The 23578-nt window shown below is 40.2% G+C and overlaps 1 protein-coding gene across 1 annotated transcript in view; it reads left to right on the top strand.

Annotated features, from left to right (window-relative positions):
• LOC133545074 (choline transporter-like protein 5-A) overlaps window positions 1-23578 on the top strand; it is a 35771-nt gene that overhangs the window by 4738 nt on the left and 7455 nt on the right. Inside the window, exons 4-16 of the mRNA XM_061890387.1 lie at window positions 2175-2259; window positions 2765-2893; window positions 5227-5287; window positions 5357-5459; window positions 7529-7612; window positions 7690-7802; window positions 7963-8094; window positions 8182-8281; window positions 8357-8449; window positions 9093-9162; window positions 10680-10912; window positions 17257-17351; window positions 20379-20482. Coding sequence (XP_061746371.1) covers window positions 2175-2259; window positions 2765-2893; window positions 5227-5287; window positions 5357-5459; window positions 7529-7612; window positions 7690-7802; window positions 7963-8094; window positions 8182-8281; window positions 8357-8449; window positions 9093-9162; window positions 10680-10912; window positions 17257-17351; window positions 20379-20482 — 1402 coding nt within the window. The remainder of the gene's footprint in view (window positions 1-2174; window positions 2260-2764; window positions 2894-5226; window positions 5288-5356; window positions 5460-7528; window positions 7613-7689; window positions 7803-7962; window positions 8095-8181; window positions 8282-8356; window positions 8450-9092; window positions 9163-10679; window positions 10913-17256; window positions 17352-20378; window positions 20483-23578) is intronic.

Here is a 23578-nt window from a genome sequence, read left to right as displayed (position 1 = left end):
GATTGGATTAGCATGCTAATATGCTGAAAATAGCATGCCAACAGTTAACATACATCCAGTATCAAGTTATATGATTCTGATGTGTACAGCTGCATAATTAGCTTAAAAAGTTAGCATGCTAATAGGCCGAAAATGGCACGCTAACAGTTAGCATGTATTAAGTATCAATTTATATGGCTCTAGGATGTAAAATGAGCCCCAAAAAAATAACATGCTAACATTTTGATGTTATTTTGCCCACAATTAAAATGTTTAAATGACTAAGTTATAGAGCTGTAAAATTTGCTAAAAGGTTAGTATGCTAATATGCTAACATGCTAAAGTTATTTTGTCCACAATTAAAATGTATAAATGACTGAGATACAGAGCTGCAAAATGTGCTTAAAAAGTTAGCATGCTAATATGCTGAAAATAACATGCTAGCAGTTAGAATTCACTCAAGTTTTAAGTTATATGACTCTAAGTGTAGAGTTGTAAAATTAGCTAAAAAAGTTAGCATGCTAAAATGCTGAAAATGGCACGATAACAGTTAGCATGTATCAAATATTAAGTTATTTGACTCTAGGATGTAAAATGTTCCCCTAAAAATAGCACGCTAACATACTAAAATTATTTTGCACGCAATTAGAATGTGTCACATATTAAGTTATATGAGTTTGGGGTTTACGACTGAAGAATAAGCTAAAAAAATTGGCATGCTAACAATTACAATAAGTCACAATCACGTTACGACTGTAAATTTAGCTAAAAAGTTAGCATGATAACAATTACAATGTGCAGCATGTCAACTTATATGACAGGTGTACAGATGTAAAATTAGCTAAACAAGTTAGCATGCTAACATGCTAAAGTTAGCATGCTAGCAGTTTTTTTGTATCAAGTTATATGACTGAGATGTGCACCTTAAAAAGTTAGCCGGTTAATATGCTGAAAATATCACGCTAACAGGTAGCATGCATCCAAAATCAAGTTATACGACTATGATGTGTTCAGCTGTAAAATTATCTTAAAAGGCTAGCATGCTAAGATGCTGAAATGTTAGCCAGTATCAACTTAATGAAAAGTGTACAGCTGTAAAATGAGCTAAACAAGTTGGCATGCTAACATGCTAAAGTTAGCATACTAAAAGTTTTTATGTATCAAGTCATATGACTGAGATATGCAGCTGCAAAATTAGCTTAAAATGTTAGCATGCTAATATGTTGAAAATGGAATTCTAACAGTATCAAGTTATATGACTCTGTTAAATTAGCCCCCCAAAATAGCATGCTAACATGCTAAGGCCCCAGCACACTCCACCACCCCAAAATGGACAAGCTGTAGGAAAATGGATGAATGAATGGACTTTGAGGTTTACGGCAAAAGAATAAGCTAAAAAAATTAGCATGCTAGCAATTAGAATATGTCACAAATCATCGAGATGTACAGCGGCAAAATTAGCTTAAAAAGTTAGCACGATAATATATTGAAAATAGCAAGCTACAGTTAGCATGCATCCAGTATTAAGTTTTAGGACTGATGCAAAATTAGCTTAAAAATTTAGCATGCTGAAAATGGCATGCTAACAGTCAGCAAGTATCAAGTTTTATGACTCTAAGATGTAAAATTTGCCCTCCCCAAAAAAATTATGCTAACATGCCAAAGTATTAAATCATTACGGCTGAAGAATAATTGAGCATAATTAGCATGCTAACTTGTTAAAGTTAGCACGCTAATATGCTTAAAATAGCATGCTAACAGTTAGCGGGCATCCAGTATCACGCTTTATAACTCTGACGTGTACAGCTGCAAAATTAGCTTAAAAAGTTAGCATGCTAATATGTTGAAAATAACATGCAAACTTGTAGCATATGCTAACAACTAGAATGTGTCACGTACGGCTGTAAATTTAGCTATAAAAGTTAGCACGCTAACACGTAGCAGACTTAGCCAAGCTGCTTCAAGACATGCTACTGATTAGCATTAGCGATTTTACGTGGCGATTTCGACACCTTCAACGTTGTCCACAAGAACGACAACTAAGAAGCACGTTGCAATCAAACAGCGTAATAGTTGCGGTACTTACAGTAGTTACACTTTTTGGGGGGCAACAAAAGACTTGCAAATGAGACTGAAAAATGAAATAAATAAAAAATAATTTTAAGATTGTTTTGTTTTTGTTTTTTTCCCCCCAGAAAGAAGCCAAATGTTTTCTACTTCAACATCTTCGAGTGTGCTGGTCCTGCCTTGCTCATCAACCTGCACTGCCCAACAACTCAGGTACTCAAAAACTCCCGCAAAGAAAAACATGCAAAAAGTTTTTTTTTTATGAGAATTTTGTTCCGGGTGTTGTTGATAAATGGCCGTGGCCTTGCATAGTAGAGCTTTAACTTGCACTTACAGATGTAGCGACCGACTGTAGTTACTGACAGAGGTTTTCTCGGGTGTTCCCGAGCCCATGCGGTGATATCCTTCACATGCCGGTGTGGCTTTTTGATGCCGTACCGCCTGAGGGGTCCGAGGTCACGAGCATTCAATGTTGGTTTTCGGCTTTTCTCCAGATTCTCTGAACCTTTTGATGATAATCCGGGGGGGGGGAAACTGCTTTTAGACCCAGTCATGGCACCCACCTGGTCCTGATTAGACCCTTGGTGCTGAGTGCCAAGCAGGGAGGTAACGGGACCCGGTTTTATAGTCTTTGGTATGACTCGGCCGGGGTTTAAACTCACGACCAGACACTCTTACCACAAGGCCACTGAGCAGGTCCCTGGTCTCTTTGTTTCAGATTTGTGTGTCCGAGTGTCCTGACCGACTCGCGACCTATTCTGAGATGCATCTCCAGCACCAACTCGGCAACTCTTCCTGGGATTACTACAAGGACTTCTGTAAACCTGGCTTCGATCATCCTGAGAAGGTAGCATCCCTGGAATCAACACTAAATGACCCGTTATGGTGCTGGTCCAGGTGCGGTGGGCCTCACTCCCTAACACCCTGTACTGACTTGGGAGCTCGGGCTTTTAGTTCAGGGCCTAACGTACTCGACTCTCATTCAAAAGACCTTCAATCCAGCCTAGGCTGGAGTGAAAACATGAGCCCTGACCGGGGGGGTGTGAGTGGTGACCCGGAGAGGCCAACTCGATTTCAAAGTTTCTCCCACGTGAGGAGCTTTTGACCAATCACGTAGGAGATCCTCTGGTCATACTCTCTCTGGTTGGTCAAAATCCCTTCACAACTTTGAAACCAGGTTGACCATAGTCTCTGGATACACGACTCTGACCTGGATGGGAGTGAGGTTTAAGGGGGTGAGTGTAACCGAAACCAGCCAGCGCTAGGCACCCAGCTAAAAGTGTCGGGTAAAGTGTTTTACCAACGTCCACACGAGCACCCGCCTGGTCCAGCCCCTACTCATGTTTTCACCCAGGGCTCAAGCCTGGGTGTTCCGAATAAGAACCAAAAGGCAGTGTCAACTTGGAGTCCAACGCAAGCTCTTCAGCTGTCAGGGAGTGAGGTTCACCAAGGTCCATATGAGCACAGCTGCACTGGCTCGCCACCCCAAACCTCGCTGTCATCCGGGTCCCTGCACCGGTTTAACCTGCCTGGTCCAGCCCCTGCTCCAGTTTTCACCCAGTGCTCAAACCTGGGTCTACCGAATAAGCGTCAAAAAGCGGTGTCAATTCGGAGTGCACTGCCTCGCCAACCCAAACCTCACTGTCATCCGGGTCACGGCACCGGTTTAAAAAGCCTAGCCCAGGCCATATTCCCGTTTCCACCCAGGGCTCAAACCTGGGTCTACCGAATAAGAACCAAAAGGCAGTGTCAACTCGCAGTCCAGCGCAAGCTCTTCAGGTGTCAGGTAGTGAGGTTTACCAAAGTCCACACGAGCACGGCTGCATTGGCTCACCACACTAAACCTCCCTGGCATCCGAGTCACGGCACTGGTTTAACATCCCTGGTCCAGCCCCTGCTTCTTTTTCTACCCAGGGCTCGAACCTGGGTCTGCCGAATGAGAGTCGAGGGGCGGTGTCAATTCGGAGTCCAGCCCAAGGTCTTAAGGTGTCAGGGAGTTAGGTTTACCAAGGTCCACACGAGCACAGCTGCACTGGCTGGCCTCCGTTAAACTTGTCACCCTAAACTGGACTCTAATGTACCTCACAGCACCGGTTTAGTCTTCCTAGTCCAGCCTCTGCTTCCGTTTCCACCCAGGGCTCAAACCTGGGTCTTCCGAAGAACAACTGAAAGGCAGTGTCAATTCGGAGTCCAGGAGTCAAGGAGGGACGTTTACCAAAGTCCACACGAGCACAGATGCCCTGGCTTTCTACCCTAAACCTCACTGTCATCCAGGTCACGGCACCGGCTTACCCTGCCTGGTCCAGCCCCTGCTTCCGTTTGCACCCAGGGTTCAATCCTTGGGAACGAGGTATACCAACATCCACACAAGCACAGCTGCACTGGTTGGCCTCTGTTAAACTTATCACCCTAAACCGGAATCTAGTGCGGTTCACGGCACCAGTTTAACATGCCAGGTCCAGCCCCTGCTTCCGTTTCCACCCAGGGCTCAAACCTGGGTCTTCCGAATAAGGCAGTGTCAACTCGGAGTCCAGCGCAAGCTCTTGAGGTGTGAGGGAGTGGGGTTTACCAAGGTCCACACGAGCACATCTGCACTTGTTAGCCACCCTAAACCGGACTGGGTCACGGCATCGGTTTAACCTGCCTTGTCCAGCCCATGCCTTCATTCCACCCGGGGCTCGAACCTGGGTCTTTAGAATCAGAGTCAAGAAGTCTGTCAACTGGGAGTCTGGCCTAAGTTCTCAAGGTATCAGGGAGTGAGGTCTACCAAGGTGGACTCTGCAAACATACAAGTACTAAAATCCTTGCAAGTGAGGCTTATAGATCCACTGTATTGATCCACTAAGTCTTATATATAAATGGTATTAAGATTCATGAGACTTCCATCTGGAAGAAGAACAAAACTCTCTCCTGAGTGAAAAGACTGGTCCGGACTCGAGTAGGCTCAAGTCCGCCACACCACGTGGACAGTTCTGGTTTCCTGCTGCTGTTAGACGTTAGAGACTAGAAGATGCGTGTCAACACACCTTTAACCAGAACCGGTGGCCTTTGTAATGTCCACCGTCTGCCCGAGATCAGAGTCTGGACCGCGGTATGGACCGTGGTCTGGGATCAATGAATCATTCCAGCACAGGTAGTCAGGACATCACAATGAGTTTGTTTATGCTTGGACTCTTGCAGGCAGTGACTCAGGTCCTGAGAGACGAGGACTGTCCCGCCATGATTGTGCCAAGTAGACCATGTGAGGACCACGCCCCCCCCCCCCGCCCCCTTTGTATGATGTCATTGTTTTTATGTGTGGGTGTGTCAGATCTGCACAGGTGTCTCCCAGATGTCCTCAGTCTGAATAAGACCAAGTCCAAAGACCTTCTTGGAACCACACAAAGTGTCACCGACCTCCAAAACCTCGCCAAGTATTGTCACACTTTTTTATACCAAGTTTTTATTTTCACGGGTACTTGATGAAGACTCTGGTTTCCCTGACTCATAGGTACTCGATGAAGACCCAGGTTTTCAGTGACTCACGGGTACTCGATGAAGACCCAGGTTTCAGTGACTCATGGGTATTGGATGAAGTTATGGTCCACTGACTTACGGGTAAAAAAACCCGAAAATTTCACTGACTCAGGTACTTGATGAAGACCCAGGTTTTCAGTGACTCGCGGGTACTCAAGGAAGACCCATGTTTCACTGACTCATAGGTACTCGATGAAGACTCATGTTTCACTTATGTACGGGTTAAGAAAAACTCAAAATTCATGAGCACCTGAGTACTCGATGAAGACTCAGGTTTCACTGACCCACGGTACTCAATGAACACTCATGTTTTACTGATTCATAGGTACTCGATGAAGACCCAGGTATCAGTGACTCACGGGTACTTGATGAAGACTCATGTTTCACTGACTCATAGGTACTCAATGAAGACCCAGGTTTTCAGTGACTTACGGGTTCTTGATGAAGACTCATGTTTCACTGACTCATAGGTACTCGATGAAGACCCATGTTTCACGGAACCACGGGTACTCGAAAGACTCGGGTTTCAATGACTCACGGGTATTTGATTAAGACCCAGGTTTCACTGACTCACAGGCACTAGATGAAGACTCAGGTTTCACAGACTCATGGGTACCTCGATGATAACTAGGATTTCACTGATTCATGGGTACTCGAAGACTTTGGTTTTACTGACTCACGGGTACTTGATGAAGACTCAGATTTCACTGACTCACAGGTATTTGAGAAAGACTTGTCTTTCACTGACTCACAGGTAGTAGATAAAGACTCAGATTTCCCTGCCTGATAGGTACTCGATTAACACTTAGGTTTCACTGACTCACGGGTGTTCGATGACGACTCAGGTTTCACTGACTCACGGGAACTTGATAAAGACTCGGGTTTTACTGACCCACGACTACTTGGTGAAGACTCAGGTTTCACTGACTCACGGATACTTGATGAAGACTCTGTTTTTACTGACCCACGGGTACTTGATGAAGACTCAGATTTCCCTGCCTGACAGGTTCTCGATGAAGACTTAGGTTTCACTGACTCACGGGTGCACGATGACGACTCAGGTTTCACTGACTCACGGGTACTTGATAAAGACTCACGTTTTACTGAACCACGGTTACTTGGTGAAGACTCGGGTTTCACTGACTTAAGGATACTTTATGAAGACTGGTTTTACTGACCCATGGGTACTTGAGGAAGACTCAGATTTCCTTGCCTGACAGGTACTCAATGAAGACTTAGGTTTTACTGACTCACGGATGTTCGATGACGACTCAGGTTTCACTGCCTCACGGAAACTTGATGAAGACTCTGGTTTTACTGACCCATGGGTACTTGATGAAGACTCAGATTTCATTGACTGACAGGTTCTCGATGAAGACTTAGGTTTCACTGACTCACGGGTGTTTGATCAGGACTCAGGTTTCACTGCCTCACGGGTACTTGATAAAGACTCAGATTTCATTGACTGACGCATACTCGACGAAGACTTAGGTTTCACTGACTCACGAGAACTTTATAAAGACTCGGGTTTTACTGACCCACGGCTACTTGGTGAAGACTCAGATTTCATTGAGTCACGAGTACTTGATGAAGACTGGTTTTACTGACCCACGGCTAACTGATGAAGACTCATATTTCCCTGCCTGACAGGTACTCGATGAAGACTTAGGTTTCACTGACTCACGGGTGTTTGATGACGACCCAGGTTTCACTGACTCACGGGAACTTGATAAAGACTCCGGTTTTACCGACCCACGGCTTCATGGTGAGGACTCCGGTTTCACTACCTCACGGGTACTTAATAAAGACTCAGGTTTTTCTGACCCACAGCTACTCGGTGAAGACTCTGGTTTCACTGACTCACGGTTACTTGATGAATCCTGAAGCTGTGCATGTGCTCTCTGACGGGTGAATCAAAAGTACCCGATTCATCTAAGGGTTGGAACTCTACTTCTCTGTTTTGCAGACAACTACGAGGACTAGTGGACACTCAGCAGTTAGGACAGGAGATAGTGGAAGATTTTGCCCAGTCGTGGCCTTGGATTCTTGTGTAAAAGCAATCACAACAACACCCCCGCACATAAGATGATTACCTTTTAATATTTCTCCTCATCCCTGGGTTTGCAGATGTCTGCTGATGTCCTGGTTCTTCAGTCTGCTCTTCATGGTGCTGCTCAGGTTCACCGCCCAGCTGCTGCTGTGGACCACCGTCCTGGCCGTCACACTCCTTCTGTCCTACGGTATGCTCTCCCACCACCCTCTCCCTGTGGGACACACTTGCATTGACTGTGGGACCATGCGGGTCTGTGGTTCTGTGGGACCATGCAGGTCTGTGTGACCTATTCAGGTCTGTGGTTGTGTGTGACCTATTCAGGTCTGTGGTTGTGTGTAACCATGCAGGTCTGTGGTTCTGTGCCTTGGAGTTGACCCGGCTGACACGGAACCAAGGTTCTGAGGTGTCCGTGGTGGAAGTGGGCCTGCAGACGGATGTCAAAGTCTATCTCCACCTGAAGCAGACCTGGATCCTTTTACGCAAGTCTTGGCTTCTCTTGTCTCCATCTGATCATGATGTTGACCCCGAATCGGCAAAATCCTAATACCTTATAAAATATTGTGTAGTGGTGTTGCTGGGAGCGACAGAGGTGTCCATGGTCCTGCTGCTGCTGGTGATGAGGAGGAGAGTCCAGCTGGCCGTGGTCCTCCTCAGAGAGGCCAGCAGGTCTGACCTTTCACCTACATCTCGTCTTTTTTTTACTTTACCCTTTCCATCCTTTTTATTGGTTCTCTCCTCCAGAGCCATGTGTCACACCAAGTCCACTATGGTCTACCCAGTCCTCACCTGTCTCTCCTTGGCCTCCTGCCTCTGCTACTGCGCCCTCACCGCCTTGTATCCTTCGGGGGAGTAGTCTTTGCCATTAACGACACACCTGGCCACTAACATTAGCATAGCGTGCCAACATTAGCGTAGTATGCTAACATCTATATTTCTTAAATTATTTTTTATTCATTTTATTATGTATCTATTATAAAAAAAAAACAACAACAAAAAACAATTTGTATTGATTTTAATGATGTGTCCATGGTGATATGTTGATATTGTTTTGTTGCCCAGATCTATATTTCTTGATTTTTTTTAAATTTATTTTATTATGTATCTATTGTAAAAAACACAAATATATATATTTTAATAATGCGTCCATGGTGATATGTTTATATTGTTTTCTTGCCCGGATCTATATTTCTTGATTTAAAAAAAAAAAAGATTTTATTATGTATCTATTATAAAAAAACAACAAAAAAATAGATTTTAATAATGTGTCCATGATGATATATTGATATTTTTTTGTTGCCCGGATCTATATTTCCTGATTTTTTTTTTATTGATATTGTTTTATCACCCCAAGTTCTTGTGATTTAAAAAAAAACAAAACAGTTTTTTATTTATTTTACAGTGTGTCATTCGTGATATGTTGATATCAATTTATCGAGCACAAATCCTCTGCTGTTTCTTTAACGGACCCCTAAACCAGGAACTTGGCGTCCTTGGGTCATAAAGTCATGTCTCCGGACAACAACAGCACCTGTGACCCGGAGCCGCAGGTACAGTTTTTTTTTGTTTTCTTTTTTCAACATATCAAATAAATAAAGTTGCAATGTTCACTAATAACACAAAGCTGCCGTGCAGTCATTACTCAAAAAATAATAACGAATCAAAATCAATGTTTTTATGAATTATTGACATATTTAATTACTTCACATCCAATATTACACTTTGAAATATTGTTAGGGAAAAATATTGCATATTTGATGTGTTTGCTATAAAAAAAAAACAACTAAGTTTTCTTTGGAAAAAAGGACACAAAACAGAAAAATAAAAAATTGACAAAAAAAAACTTAGTCAACAGATAAATCTAAAGTTGATCTAGAGAGAAAACAAAATTGAAAAAATAGAATTTAATTGTTTTGGGGGGAAAATATTGCATATTTTGTGTGTTTGCCATAAAAAACAAAGTTTTATTTGACAAAAAGGACAGAAAACAGACAAATAAAAGAAAATACATTTATAAAAAAATGAAAAAAACGTACAATCGACAAAAGTTGATCCAGAGAAAAAATAAAATTAAAAAAACAGAATTGCAATGTTTTGGGGGGTAAAATATTGCATATTTGCTGTGTTTGCCATTAAAACAAAGTTTTATTAGACAAAAACAAACAAAAAACATTTAAACATGATTTAAATCTTAAATGGATGAACGGATCAGAAGTTAATCTAGAAATTTAAGCAAAAAAAGCAAGTTAGACTTTTTTTTTCAACACTTTTATGAGTGGGACCCTTTTGGGTCCCTTGGAATCTTAGTGGGATTTTTTTAAACTGTTTTTGCTAAAAAACAACAAAAAACAAAAAATAAAACATATACAATTAAAATTCATATTATTATGAATTATTCACTTATTTAAGGTTTTAATTACTTTACATCAACTATTTTTGGGGGAAATATTGCATATTTTTTGTGTTTGCCATAAAAAAACAAAGTTTTATTAGACAAAAAGGGCATAAAACAAACAAAAACATTTAAACATGATTGAAATCTTAAATGGATGAACGGATCAGAAGTTAATCTAGAGATTTAAGCAAAAAAAAGCAAGTTTGACTTTTTTTTTCAACACTTTTATGAGTGGGACCCTTTTGGGTCCCTGGGAGTCTTAGTGGGATTTTTTAAAACTTTTCTTGCTAAAAAACAACAACAAAAAAAACGTATAGAAGTAAAATTCATATTGTTATGGATTATTGATTTATTTAAGGTTTTAATTACTTTACATCAACTATTTTTGGGGGAAATATTGCATATTTTTTTGTGTTTGCCATAAAGAAACAAAGTTTTATTAGACAAAAAGGGCATAAAACAAACAAAAAAACATTTAAACATGATTGAAATCTTAAATAGATGAACAGATCAGAAGTTAATCTCGAGATATAAGCAAAAAAAACAAGTTTGACTTATTTTCAACACTTTTATGAGTGGGGACCCTTTTGGGTCCCTGGGAGTCTTAGTGGGATTTTTTTTACTCACAAAAAAAAAAAAAAAGACTAAAATACATGTTGTTATGAATTGTAGATGCTGAACAGAAGCCCCGCCCCCAAGCAGGTGTGGTGTGTGCACGGCGACTACCAGCGCTACCTGGTCCCGCTGCAGGTGTGCAACCTGCTGGTCTTCCTCTGGTTGGCCAACTTCAGCTTGGCCCTGCAACAGTGCACCCTGGCCGGAACCTTCTCCAGGTACTACTGGACCAGGAGGACCCCCTGCCCCCGGCCCCGCCCCCTCTTGTCCTCCTTCGGCATGGCGCTCAGGTTGGTACATGTTGGACAACAATTAGGACTGGTCGATACAATGATATCAAACTAGGACAAGATGGCACAAGCAAACTTGATGGTTGATACTGTCACCTGATTGGTTGATACACTGATCACTTCCTGTATCGCCTTCGCTCATGCAACCAACCTTGCGGCCCACCAAGATTTATTGAACGCCTTTCTTTTTGATATCAATTATATCGCGATATGTATTAATATCGCTTTACTGCCCAGCCCTGAAGGACTTTTTTGTATTTGTTTTTTTTATTGATTTTTAATTGTGTGTCCATCCCTATTTATAGTGGTATTGAAAAATGTTTTTATTTTACAGTAAAAAATTAAAATAAAATAAAAAAGTATGTGTGTACATATATATACATATATATATATATATATATATATATATATATTTTTTATTATTTTTTTTTTTATAGTAAAAAAAAAAGAGGAGATATGATTTGACTATTAAAAAAATGTTTGATTTTACGGAAAAAAAAAGATTGGATTTTATGGGAAAAAAAGTTATTATTTTACGGTAAAAATTATATATATATATATATATATATATATATATATATATATATATATATATATATATATATATACTAAAAAAGGGTTCTAATTTTACGGTAAAAAAAATTGATTTGACGATTAAAAAAACGATTTGATTTTATGGTAAAATAAAAAGGTTTTAATTTTACAATAGAATTTTCATTTTTATTTTACAGTAAAAATGTTTGTGTATATGTATATATATATATATATATATATATATATATATATATATATATATATTATACAAAAAAATTCAGATTTTACAGTAAAATAAAGTTTAGATATTACGGGAGAAAAAAAGATTTAACTTTATGGTTAAAAAAAAGGGTTTTGATTTTACAATAAAACAAATATATATTTTACTGAAAAAAAATAATTATGCTATAAAAAATCTTTGTATGGTAAAAAAAAAACTGTTTTGATTTTAGAGTAAAAAAAAATATTTGATTTGACTGTTAACAAAAATATTAGATTTTATGGTAAAAAACAGAAAAGGTTTTTATTTTACAGTAAAAATATGTTTTATTTTACGGTAAAACAATTTATATATATATATATATATATAAAATACTAAAAAATGTTTCTAATTTTACAGTGTAATAATGATTAGATTTTATGGTTAAAAAAACAATATTTGAATGTATGGTTAAAAAAAATGTAAAGTAATAAAATACAAATATTTTATTTAAAAGTAAAAAAAAATTAGATTTAGAAAAAAAAAAAAGAAGAAGATTTTATGGTAAAAAAAAGTTTTTGATTTTACCGTGAAAAAAAAACATATTTTATTTTACCGTTTAAAAAGAAAAGTGATATTATGGTTAAAAAAACCCTAATAATTCTGACTTTACAGAAAAAAGATTGTATTTTACAGTTTAAAAAGATTTTATGGTAAAAATATTTTTATAATTTTACAGTAAAAAAAATGAAAATATTAGATTTCATGGTAAAAAAAAAAAAGGAAATATGTAAAAAAAATAAGTTTTTCTCTTACGGTAACAAAAAAAATGTCTATTTATACACTCTACTAAAATTTTTTTCGGATTTTACAGTAAAATAAAGATTAGATTTTACAGTAAAAAAAATGTGATTTTATGGTGAAAACATTTTTTATGGTTTTACGGTAAAAAAAAAAAAATATATATTTGATTTGATGGTTGGAAAAAAGATTACATTTTATGGTAAAAAAAATCAAATTTGATTTTATGAAAAAAAAAAGTACTTAAGTTTATAAGAAAAGAACAATGGTCGCTATGAAAAACACTAACATCCATCCATTTCCTACCACTTATTCCCTTTGGGGTCGCTGGTGCCTATCTCAACTACAATTGGGCGCAACTTATTACCTGTGCTGTCCTTAAGTTGAGGTGGAGTGGTAATTGTCTTTTTTAATGATATCAGTTTAACCTCATGATGCAGTAAATTGAATGCTGCGGACACCTTTGTTCCTCTACACTTTCTAATATGCCTTGGAGACTTTGTACGTGTGAGTCATATAACTATATCTATTTCATACGTGTTCATATCGTTTTATTCTTCAATGATTATTAGCTGTATGCTATTGTGTGCTTAGCTGTTGTGTAGCCGCTAGTAGCCTACATCGACTCAGAAAGTGTGTGCTTATTGGAGGACATTTAGATGTTAATTGGGTGCGCGTATCGGATGTTATGGATGCGAGTTGATATCGTCACATACTTGTTTTTGTTTTGCTGATATCAGACTGATATCAGTATTGATGCAAAATACTGTAGCTTGTTTCCATGATGATCAGCTGTGCGATACGTTAGATGTGGTATCATCAGTTCAGTCGGCCTTTTTTATGCTTTCAAATGCTTGGATTAGCCCACACATAAGTCAAAAGTGCTGCCACTCGCAACTTTCTTTGGCCCCGTGATTCCATTCCTCATTTGGACCCAAGCCACACCCTCTTCTGTGTGCAAAACACGTATTGTTCGCTATAAAATGTGTTTTGTGACACGATGGCGAGGCATAATGGATGCGTGTTGCTACCCCAGGGATGCAAGAGGACCAGGACAGGCAGGAGTTGCAGGTAAGATTAGATTTAATACAAAAACAAAAATAATACTGGTACAAAATGCAAAGAAAAGGCGTGCCGAATGCACGGAGAGCTATGCTAATAATTAGCAACGAGAGCAGAGTACAGGAATAGAGGTGCAGAGCGCACGCAAAGCTAAGGCGAGACTTAGCAATAGTGATTACAAAAATAAGAACCAACGTGCGTGTTGCAAGTAGCAAACAAAACAGCCAGGAGGAACTAAGGTAGCAGGTGGTCTTAAATACAACACAAATAATTCAAAACAGGTGTGCGTAATGAGTCCGTGCAGGAGGCATACTTAGGTTGCCATGGTGACAATACAAAACAAGGAAGTGCGCTAACAAACGGGATCGGTAGAGTCCAAAACATGATCAAAACATAGTAGGACAATACAAAAAAGACAAACATGCTAGAGATGTGTGATCCGGAAGCCGGATCACAACATTACCCCCCCCTTAAGGGGCAGATCCCAGATGCCCCCAAAAAACTGCAATAAAGAGAACCCCCTCCCAAAACCAGAAAGTTCACAAACGAAGGGAGGGCGGAAGGAGTCCACGGTGGAGGGTCGCCAGATCGCATGTCCCCGAATCCACCGAGGACACATCATGTGGCGGCGGCGGGTGGAACGCTGCTGCCGAAAAAGTTTTGGCGGGCGACCTCGAAAAGGCCACATTAGTGGCCGCCTCGCAGGATGAGGTGCCCGGCGAGGCGGACGACCCGGGCACGGCCACATCCGTGGCCGACATGGAGGAGGGAGTATCTGGCGAGGAGGATGACCTCGCAGAGGCCACGCCCGTGGTCGACGTGGTGGACGACGCCTCAGCACCGAAATCCCAGCAGGCTTGGAAGCAGCAGACGAGGGTGCGGGGACTGCAGCCAAAGCAGGCCCGAGTGCAGCTGGCGAGGATGATGCGGGTGCTGCAGCCGCAGGAGTCGTCGGAGGCGGCCTGGGAGCCGCAGGAGTCGTCGGAGGCGGCCTGGGAGCCGCAGGAGTCGTCGGAGGCGGCCTGGGAGCCGCAGGAGTCGTCGGAGGCGGCCTGGGAGCCGCAGGAGTCGTCGGTGGTGCTGGTGTGGGCTCCAGCCTCGTCGTCGACGCTGGTGTGGGCTCCAGCCCCGTCGTCGACGCTGGTGTGGGCTCCAGCCCCGTCGTCGGCGCTGGTGTGGGCTCCAGCCCCGTCGTCGGCGCTGGTGTGGGCTCCAGCCCCGTCGTCGGCGCTGGTGTGGGCTCCAGCCCCGTCGTCGGCGCTGGTGTGGGCTCCAGCCCCGTCGTCGGCGGTGCTTGGCGGCACGGAGCTGGCACCGGTGCTTGGCGGCACGGAGCTGGCACCGGTACCTGTCGTGGTGCTGGTACCGGAGTGGGCTCCAGCCTTGGAGTTTGTGCTGGTGTGAGAACCAGACTGGGAGTTTGTGCTGGTGTGAGAACCAGACTGGGAGTTTGTGCTGGTGTGAGAACCAGACTGGGAGCTGGTGTGAGAACCAGACTGGGAGCTGGTGTGAGAACCAGACTGGGAGCTGGTGTGAGAACCAGACTGGGAGCTGGTGTGAGAACCAGACTGGGAGCTGGTGTGAGAACCAGACTGGGAGCTGGTGTGAGAACCAGACTGGGAGCTGGTGTGAGAACCAGACTGGGAGCTGGTGTGAGAACCAGACTGGGAGCAGGTGTCGGCTTCAGCCGAGGAGCAGGTGTCGGCTTCAGCCGAGGAGCAGGTGTCGGCTTCAGCCGAGGAGCAGGAGTCGGCGTCAGCCGAGGAGCAGGAGTCGGCGTCAGCCGAGGAGCAGGAGTCGGCGTCAGCCGAGGAGCAGGAGTCGGCGTCAGCCGAGGAGCAGGTGTCGGCGTCAGCCGAGGAGCACTAAGAGACTGGCAGAGAGGAGGACTAGGACTACTATGAGGATTTAGACTAACACTAGGACTTGGGCAAGGACTTGTGTGAGGACCAGTACTTACAATCAAACTAGTGCTTTTATAAGGACTTGGGCAAGGACCAGGACTTACAGTCGAACCAGGGCTTGGGCAGGAACTAGGACTTGAGGTCAACCTAGGGCAAGGACTGGGACTTACAATCATACTGGTGCTCGGGCAAGGACTTGGACAAAGACTAGGACTTACAGTGACACTGGGGCTCGGACAAGAATTTGGGCAAGGACTAGGGTTACTGTGAGGACTAAGACCACGAGGGGAATTAGGACACGGACTACGATCAAGACTACACGAAGGTACGTAACTGGGACCGGGACTTGGACTACCATTAAGAGAATGACTTGAGCAAGGACTTGGGCTAGGACTCGGACTACGACTCAGTCTACGAGTTGATCTACAATGTTGGCCAGAAGTCGGACCAGGACTGGGACTAGTCTTGAACACCGGTGGTGGAGGTCTACTAGGAGGAGCTAAGCGGAATATCGGTGGAGGTGGCCTCATAGGAGGCTGCGGTTTGACAGTTAGCATCTGAGCTACTTCCCCACCAAAGCTATAGGCCTTAGCCCCTCCCTCCAGACGGGGATCCCAGACCCGTTCCCTATGGTCAGGGACTGACCTTAAGGGAGGGTGGTGTGAGGTTTGGAGGTGGGCAGACTCCTCCCCTTTAAGTTGACCAACATGTCCTTTTGAAAAAGGAGAAAAAAACCCAGACTTGGGCGGGGAACGGGGCTTAAGAGGTGGAGGAAGAAAAGTAGGTAGCTCATGTTGCCTTAGTTTGCATCTAGAAATAACATCTGTATAGAACTTAGTTGTGTCTATAGAGTCCAAAAAATCATAGTCAATATTTGAAACAGGTTGAGAATAAGACTCAACAATATAAAAATCCTCAGAAAAAATATCATCGACAGGGGGTGGTATTGAGTCACCAGGGGGCGTTGACGAAATGACGTCACCGTGATGGACCGGTGGGCCGGAGGTATGCCCTGGCCTTACAGCCCAGTCGGAAGAGTGGTTGGAATATGGAGAAAAAACAAAACTTCCAAACCTCAGGGAAGAGTACTGGGCTGTTGTCTGCGCGCTGCTGTCCGGGGAAAAAGTCTTCGCGGCTTGGCGAAGGGAAGACTTTTGGTGGTCCACTGCGAGGCGGCGTTGTGCTGGCTGTTTTCTGACACGATGGCGAGGCATAATGGATGCGTGTTGCTACCCCAGGGATGCAAGAGGACCAGGACAGGCAGGAGTTGCAGGTAAGATTAGATTTAATACAAAAACAAAAATAATACTGGTACAAAATGCAAAGAAAAGGCGTGCCGAATGCACGGAGAGCTATGCTAATAATTAGCAACGAGAGCAGAGTACAGGAATAGAGGTGCAGAGCGCACGCAAAGCTAAGGCGAGACTTAGCAATAGTGATTACAAAAATAAGAACCAACGTGCGTGTTGCAAGTAGCAAACAAAACAGCCAGGAGGAACTAAGGTAGCAGGTGGTCTTAAATACAACACAAATAATTCAAAACAGGTGTGCGTAATGAGTCCGTGCAGGAGGCATACTTAGGTTGCCATGGTGACAATACAAAACAAGGAAGTGCGCTAACAAACGGGATCGGTAGAGTCCAAAACATGATCAAAACATAGTAGGACAATACAAAAAAGACAAACATGCTAGAGATGTGTGATCCGGAAGCCGGATCACAACATTTTGTCCTCATATTTTTGGCTATCTGGAAAAAATGGACCTCTTGGAACATCTGACTACTACAAATCTGCGCAAGAAGTCGATGTTTCCTTCCTGTTAAATGTGCCCTACTTTCCTCTCAGGTACCACACGGGATCCTTGGCCTTCGGGGCTCTCGTCATCTCGGTCCTCACCTTCTTCCGGATCCTTCTGGAATACCTGGAGCGCAAAATGAAAGGTGCGCAAGTCATTCGCTGTCAGACACAAACCAAGTCAAATACACCATCTTCAGTCAACCTCGCATTTAGGGACACAGTACGCTTGTTTTTGTTTTGATTTTCAAAGTAAGGAACAAAACATGAAACATGTTTGAAAGGGAAAGATTCAAAGCTGCCGGCAGATGTTTTGGAATTGTTCCTATTCAATAAATAAATGTCGAGAGAGAGAGAGAGAGAAAGAGAGAGAGAGAGAGAGAGAGAGAGAGAGAATCTGATTGTGATATTAGCCAAAAATAAAGGAATGTTTTGGCCAAACCTTGGGAAAGGCAGTAATACAGCATCAATCACAAAATAGACCAATTGAGAGAGTAACCATCTGATTGTGATGTTGGAGAAAACAAATCAGAAATGTTTTAGTCAAACCTTGGGAAAGGCCGTAATACAGCATCAATCACAAAAGAGACCACTTGAGAAAGTAACAATTTGATAGTAATATTAGAAAAAAACAAGAATGTTTTGGTCAAACGTTGGGAAAGGCAGTAATACAGCATCAATCTTAAAAGAGAACTATCTGGAAATATTAGTAAATGTAATTAATGTTTCCAATATTAATATATGTATTTCATGTGTATATGAGTAATACATGTAATTGATATTATTGAAAATGTAATTTATTTGTATGTTATTAATATATTTAATATATGTTTATAATATTAATAAATGTAGTTTGTTTATAAATACCTTTAATTTGTTGATATTATTGATAGGTGTGATGTATGTTAATAATCATGTGTATAGGTGTATTGTATGTTAATAATAATGTGGATTAGGTGTGATGTATGTTAATAATAATGTGGATTAGGTGTGATGTATGTTAATAATAAAGTGTATAGGTGTGATGTATGTTAATAATAATGTGGATTAGGTGTGATGTATGTTAATAATAAAGTGTATAGGTGTGATGTATGTTAATAATAATGTGGATTAGGTGTGATGTATGTTAATAATAAAGTGTATAGGTGTGATGTATGTTAATAATAAAGTGTATAGGTGTGATGTATGTTAATAATAAAGTGGATAGGTGTGATATATGTTAATAATAAAGTGTATAGGTGTTATGTATGTTAATAATAAAGTGTATAGGTGTGATGTATGTTAATAATAAAGTGTATAGGTGTGATGTATGTTAATAATCATGTGGATAGGTGTGATGTATGTTATTAATAATGTGGATAGGTGTGATGTTTGTTAATAATAAAGTGTATAGGTGTGATGTATGTTGATAATCATGTGGATAGGTGTGATGTATGTTATTAATAATGTGGATAGGTGTGATGTTTGTTAATAATAAAGTGTATAGGTGTGATGTATGTTAATAATAAATTGTATAGGTGTGATGTATGTTAATATGTGTATAGGTGTGATGTATGTTAATAATAAAGTGTATAGGTGTGATGTATGTTAATAATAAAGTGTATAGGTGTGATGTATGTTAATAATAATGTGGATTAGGTGTGATGTATGTTAATATGTGTATAGGTGTGATGTATGTTAATAATAAAGTGTATAGGTGTGATGTATGTTAATAATAAAGTGGATAGGTGTGATGTATGTTAATAATAAAGTGTATAGGTGTGATGTATGTTAATAATAAAGTGGATACGTGTGATGTATGTTAATAATAAATTGTATAGGTGTGATGTATGTTAATAATAAAGTGTATAGGTGTGATGTATGTTAATAATAAAGTGTATAGGTGTGATGTATGTTAATAATAAAGTGTATAGGTGTGATGTATGTTAATAATAAAGTGGATAAGTGTGATGTATGTTAATAATAAAGTGTATAGGTGTGATGTATGTTAATAATAAAGTGGATACGTGTGATGTATGTTAATAATAAATTGTATAGGTGTGATGTATGTTAATAATAAAGTGTATAGGTGTGATGTATGTTAATAATAAAGTGTATAGGTGTGATGTATGTTAATAATAATGTGGATAGGTGTGATGTATGTTAATAATAAAGTGTATAGGTGTGATGTATGTTAATAATAAAGTGGATAGGTGTGATGTATGTTAATAATAAAGTGTATAGGTGTGATGTATGTTAATAATAAAGTGGATACGTGTGATGTATGTTAATAATAAATTGTATAGGTGTGATGTATGTTAATAATAAAGTGTATAGGTGTGATGTATGTTAATAATAAAGTGTATAGGTGTGATGTATGTTAATAATAAAGTGTATAGGTGTGATGTATGTTAATAATAAAGTGGATAAGTGTGATGTATGTTAATAATAAAGTGTATAGGTGTGATGTATGTTAATAATAAAGTGGATACGTGTGATGTATGTTAATAATAAATTGTATAGGTGTGATGTATGTTAATAATAAAGTGTATAGGTGTGATGTATGTTAATAATAAAGTGTATAGGTGTGATGTATGTTAATAATAATGTGGATAGGTGTGATGTATGTTAATAATAAAGTGTATAGGTGTGATGTATGTTAATAATAAAGGGTATAAGTGTGATGTATGTTAATAATAATGTGGATTAGGTGTGATGTATGTTAATAATAATGTGGATTAGGTGTGATGTATGTTAATGATATGTGTATAGGTGTGATGTATGTTAATAATAAAGTGTATAGGTGTGATCTATGTTAATAATAAAGTGTATAGGTGTGATGTATGTTAATAATAAAGTGTATAGGTGTGATGTATGTTAATAATAAAGTGGATAGGTGTGATGTATGTTAATAATAAAGTGTATAGGTGTGATGTATGTTAATAATAAAGTGGATACGTGTGATGTATGTTAATAATAAATTGTATAGGTGTGATGTATGTTAATAATAAAGTGTATAGGTGTGATGTATGTTAATAATAAAGTGTATAGGTGTGATGTATGTTAATAATAATGTGGATAGGTGTGATGTATGTTAATAATAAAGTGTATAGGTGTGATGTATGTTAATAATAAAGTGTATAAGTGTGATGTATGTTAATAATAACGTGTATAGGTGTGATGTATGTTTGCAGGTTTAAAGAGCAGCGTGTCCAAGTTCTTCTGTTGCTGCCTTCAATGTTGCTTCTGCTCTTTGGACACATTCCTCTCTTACATCAACTCTAACGCTTACATCATGGTGAGTTATTCATTATGTATTGTTATTATTATTATTAATGTATTATTACATCATGGTGAGTTGTTATTAATAACGTGTTATTATTACATTATGGTGCGTTATTATTACATCATGCTGAGTAATTATTATGTATTATTTATTATTGATGTACTATTATATCATAGTGAGTCATTAATGATGTATTATTGCATCATGGTGAGTTATTATTAATATAGTATTATTACATCATGAATTATTATTATGTATTATTACATCATGGTGAATTATTATTGATATACTATTATTACATCATGGTGAGTTATTAATGATGTATTATTATTACATCATGGTGAGTTATTATTGATGTATTATTGCATCATAGTGCGTTATGATGTAATAATAATATATTAATAATAACTCACCATTGTGTAAATTATTATTGATATATTATTATTACATCATGGTGAGTTACTATTGATATATTATTATTACATCATGGTGAGTTATTATAGATGTATTATTACATCATGGTGAGTTAATAATAATGAATTTCACAATATCATGTTGGACCCGCTCGACATCCATTGCTTTCCTCCTCTCCAAGGTTCTCATAGTCATCATTGTCACCGACGTCCCACTGGGTGTGAGTTTTCCTTGCCCTTATGTGGGCCTACCGAGGATGTCGTAGTGGTTTGTGCAGCCCTTTGAGACACTAGTGATTTAGGGCTATATAAGTAAACATTGATTGATTGATTGATTGATACAGCAGAGAGGTGTCATACCGTGTGTGGTCCAGCAGATGGCGATCTTTGGCAATTACAGTATTATTATTAATATTATTATTATTATTATTATTGTTATTATTATTATGACATGATAGTAAGTTATTAGTGATTACAGCAGAGAGGTGTCATACCGTGTGTGGTCCAGCAGATGGCGATCTATGCCAATTACATTTTTATTATTATTATTAGTATTATTATTATTGTTATTATTATTATTATGACATGATAGTGAGTTATTAGTGATAACAGCAGAGAGCTGTCATACCGTGTGTGGTCCAGCAGATGGCGATCTATGGCAATTACATTATTATTATTACTATTATTATTATTCAATCAATCAATCAATCAATGTTTACTTATATAGCCCTAAATCACTAGTGTCTCAAAGGGCTGCACAAACCACCACGACATCCTCGGTAGGAAAACTCACACCCAGTGGGACATTGGTGACAATAATGACCCAGTGGGACGTCGGTGACAATGATGACTATGAGAACCTTAGAGAGGAGGAAAGCAATGGATGTCGAGCGGATCTAACATGATACTGAAAGTTCAATCCACAATGGATACAACACAGTCGCGAGAGTCCAGTCCAAAGAGGATCCAAGACACAGCAGCGAGAGTCCCGTTCACAGCGGAGCCAGCAGGAAACCATCCCAAGCGTAGGCGGACCAGCAGCGCAGAGATGTCCCCAGCCGATACACAGGCGAGCAGTACATGGCCACCGGATCGGACCGGACCCCCTCCACACGGGAGAGTGGGACATAGAAGAAAAAGAAAAGAAACGGCAGATCAACTGGTCTAAAAAGGGAGTCTATTTAAAGGCTAGAGTATACAAATGAGTTTTAAGGTGAGACTTAAATGCTTCTACTGAGGTGGCATCGCGAACTGTTACCGGGAGGGCAATCCAGAGTACTGGAGCCCGAACGGAAAACGCTCTATAGCCCGCAGACTTTTTTTGGGCTTTGGGAATCACTAATAAGCCGGAGTCCTTTGAACGCAGATTTTTTGCCGGGACATATGGTACAATACAATCGGCAAGATAAGATGGAGCTAGACCGTGTAGTATTTTATACGTAAGTAGTAAAACCTTAAAGTCACATCTTAAGTGCACAGGAAGCCAGTGCAGGTGAGCCAGTACAGGCGTAATGTGATCAAACTTTCTTGTTCTTGTCAAAAGTCTAGCAGCCGCATTTTGTACCAACTGTAATCTTTTAATGCTAGACATGGGGAGACCCGAAAATAATACGTTACAGTAGTCGAGGCGAGACGTAACAAACGCATGGATAATGATCTCAGCGTCTTTAGTGGACAGAATGGAGCGAATTTTAGCGATATTACGGAGATGAAAGAAGGCCGTTTTAGTAACGCTTTTAATGTGTGCCTCAAAGGAGAGAGTTGGGTCGAAGATAACACCCAGATTCTTTACCGTGTCGCCTTGTTTAATTGTTTGGTTGTCAAATGTTAGAGTTGTATTATTAAATAGAGTTCGGTGTCTAGCAGGACCGATAATCAGCATTTCCGTTTTTTTGGCGTTGAGTTGCAAAAAGTTAGCGGACATCCATTGTTTAATTTCATTAAGACATGCCTCCAGCTGACTACAATCCGGCGTGTTGGTCAGCTTTAGGGGCATGTAGAGTTGGGTGTCATCAGCATAACAGTGAAAGCTAATACCGTATTTGCGTATGATGTCACCTAGCGGCAGCATGTAGATGCTGAAGAGTGCAGGGCCAAGGACCGAACCCTGGGGAACTCCACACGTTACCTTAACGTAGTCCGAGGTCACATTGTTATGGGAGACACACTGCATCCTATCAGTAAGATAAGAGTTAAACCAAGACAGGGCTAAGTCTGACATACCAATTCGTGTTTTGATACGTTCTAATAAAATGTTATGATCGACGGTATCGAAAGCAGCGCTAAGATCGAGGAGCAGCAACATAGATGACGCATCAGAATCCATCGTTAGCAATAGATCATTAGTCATTTTTGCGAGGGCTGTCTCCGTGGAGTGATTTGCCCTGAAACCGGATTGAAAGGTTTCACATAGATTGTTAGACGCTAAGTGTTCATTTAACTGCTCCGCAACAATTTTTTCGAGGATTTTTGAAATAAAGGGAAGGTGAGACACCGGTCGGTAATTTACCATGAGGTCAGGATCGAGGTTAGGTCTTTTAAGAAGAGGATGAATAACCGCTTTTTTGAATGCTAGGGGAACAGTGCCCGAGGAGAGTGATAAGTTTATAATATTTAGCACTGATGGACCTAATAATACAAAGAGCTCCTTGATCAGTTTCCCAGGAAGAGGGTCAAGTAAACATGTTGTCTGTTT

This window comes from Nerophis ophidion, linkage group LG28 (assembly GCF_033978795.1).
Source record: "Nerophis ophidion isolate RoL-2023_Sa linkage group LG28, RoL_Noph_v1.0, whole genome shotgun sequence".
In the NCBI taxonomy this organism is placed as follows: Eukaryota; Metazoa; Chordata; class Actinopteri; order Syngnathiformes; family Syngnathidae; genus Nerophis; species Nerophis ophidion.
The sequence above is the reverse complement of the archived record's forward strand: the minus strand, read 5'-3'. Positions and strand labels throughout refer to the sequence as shown.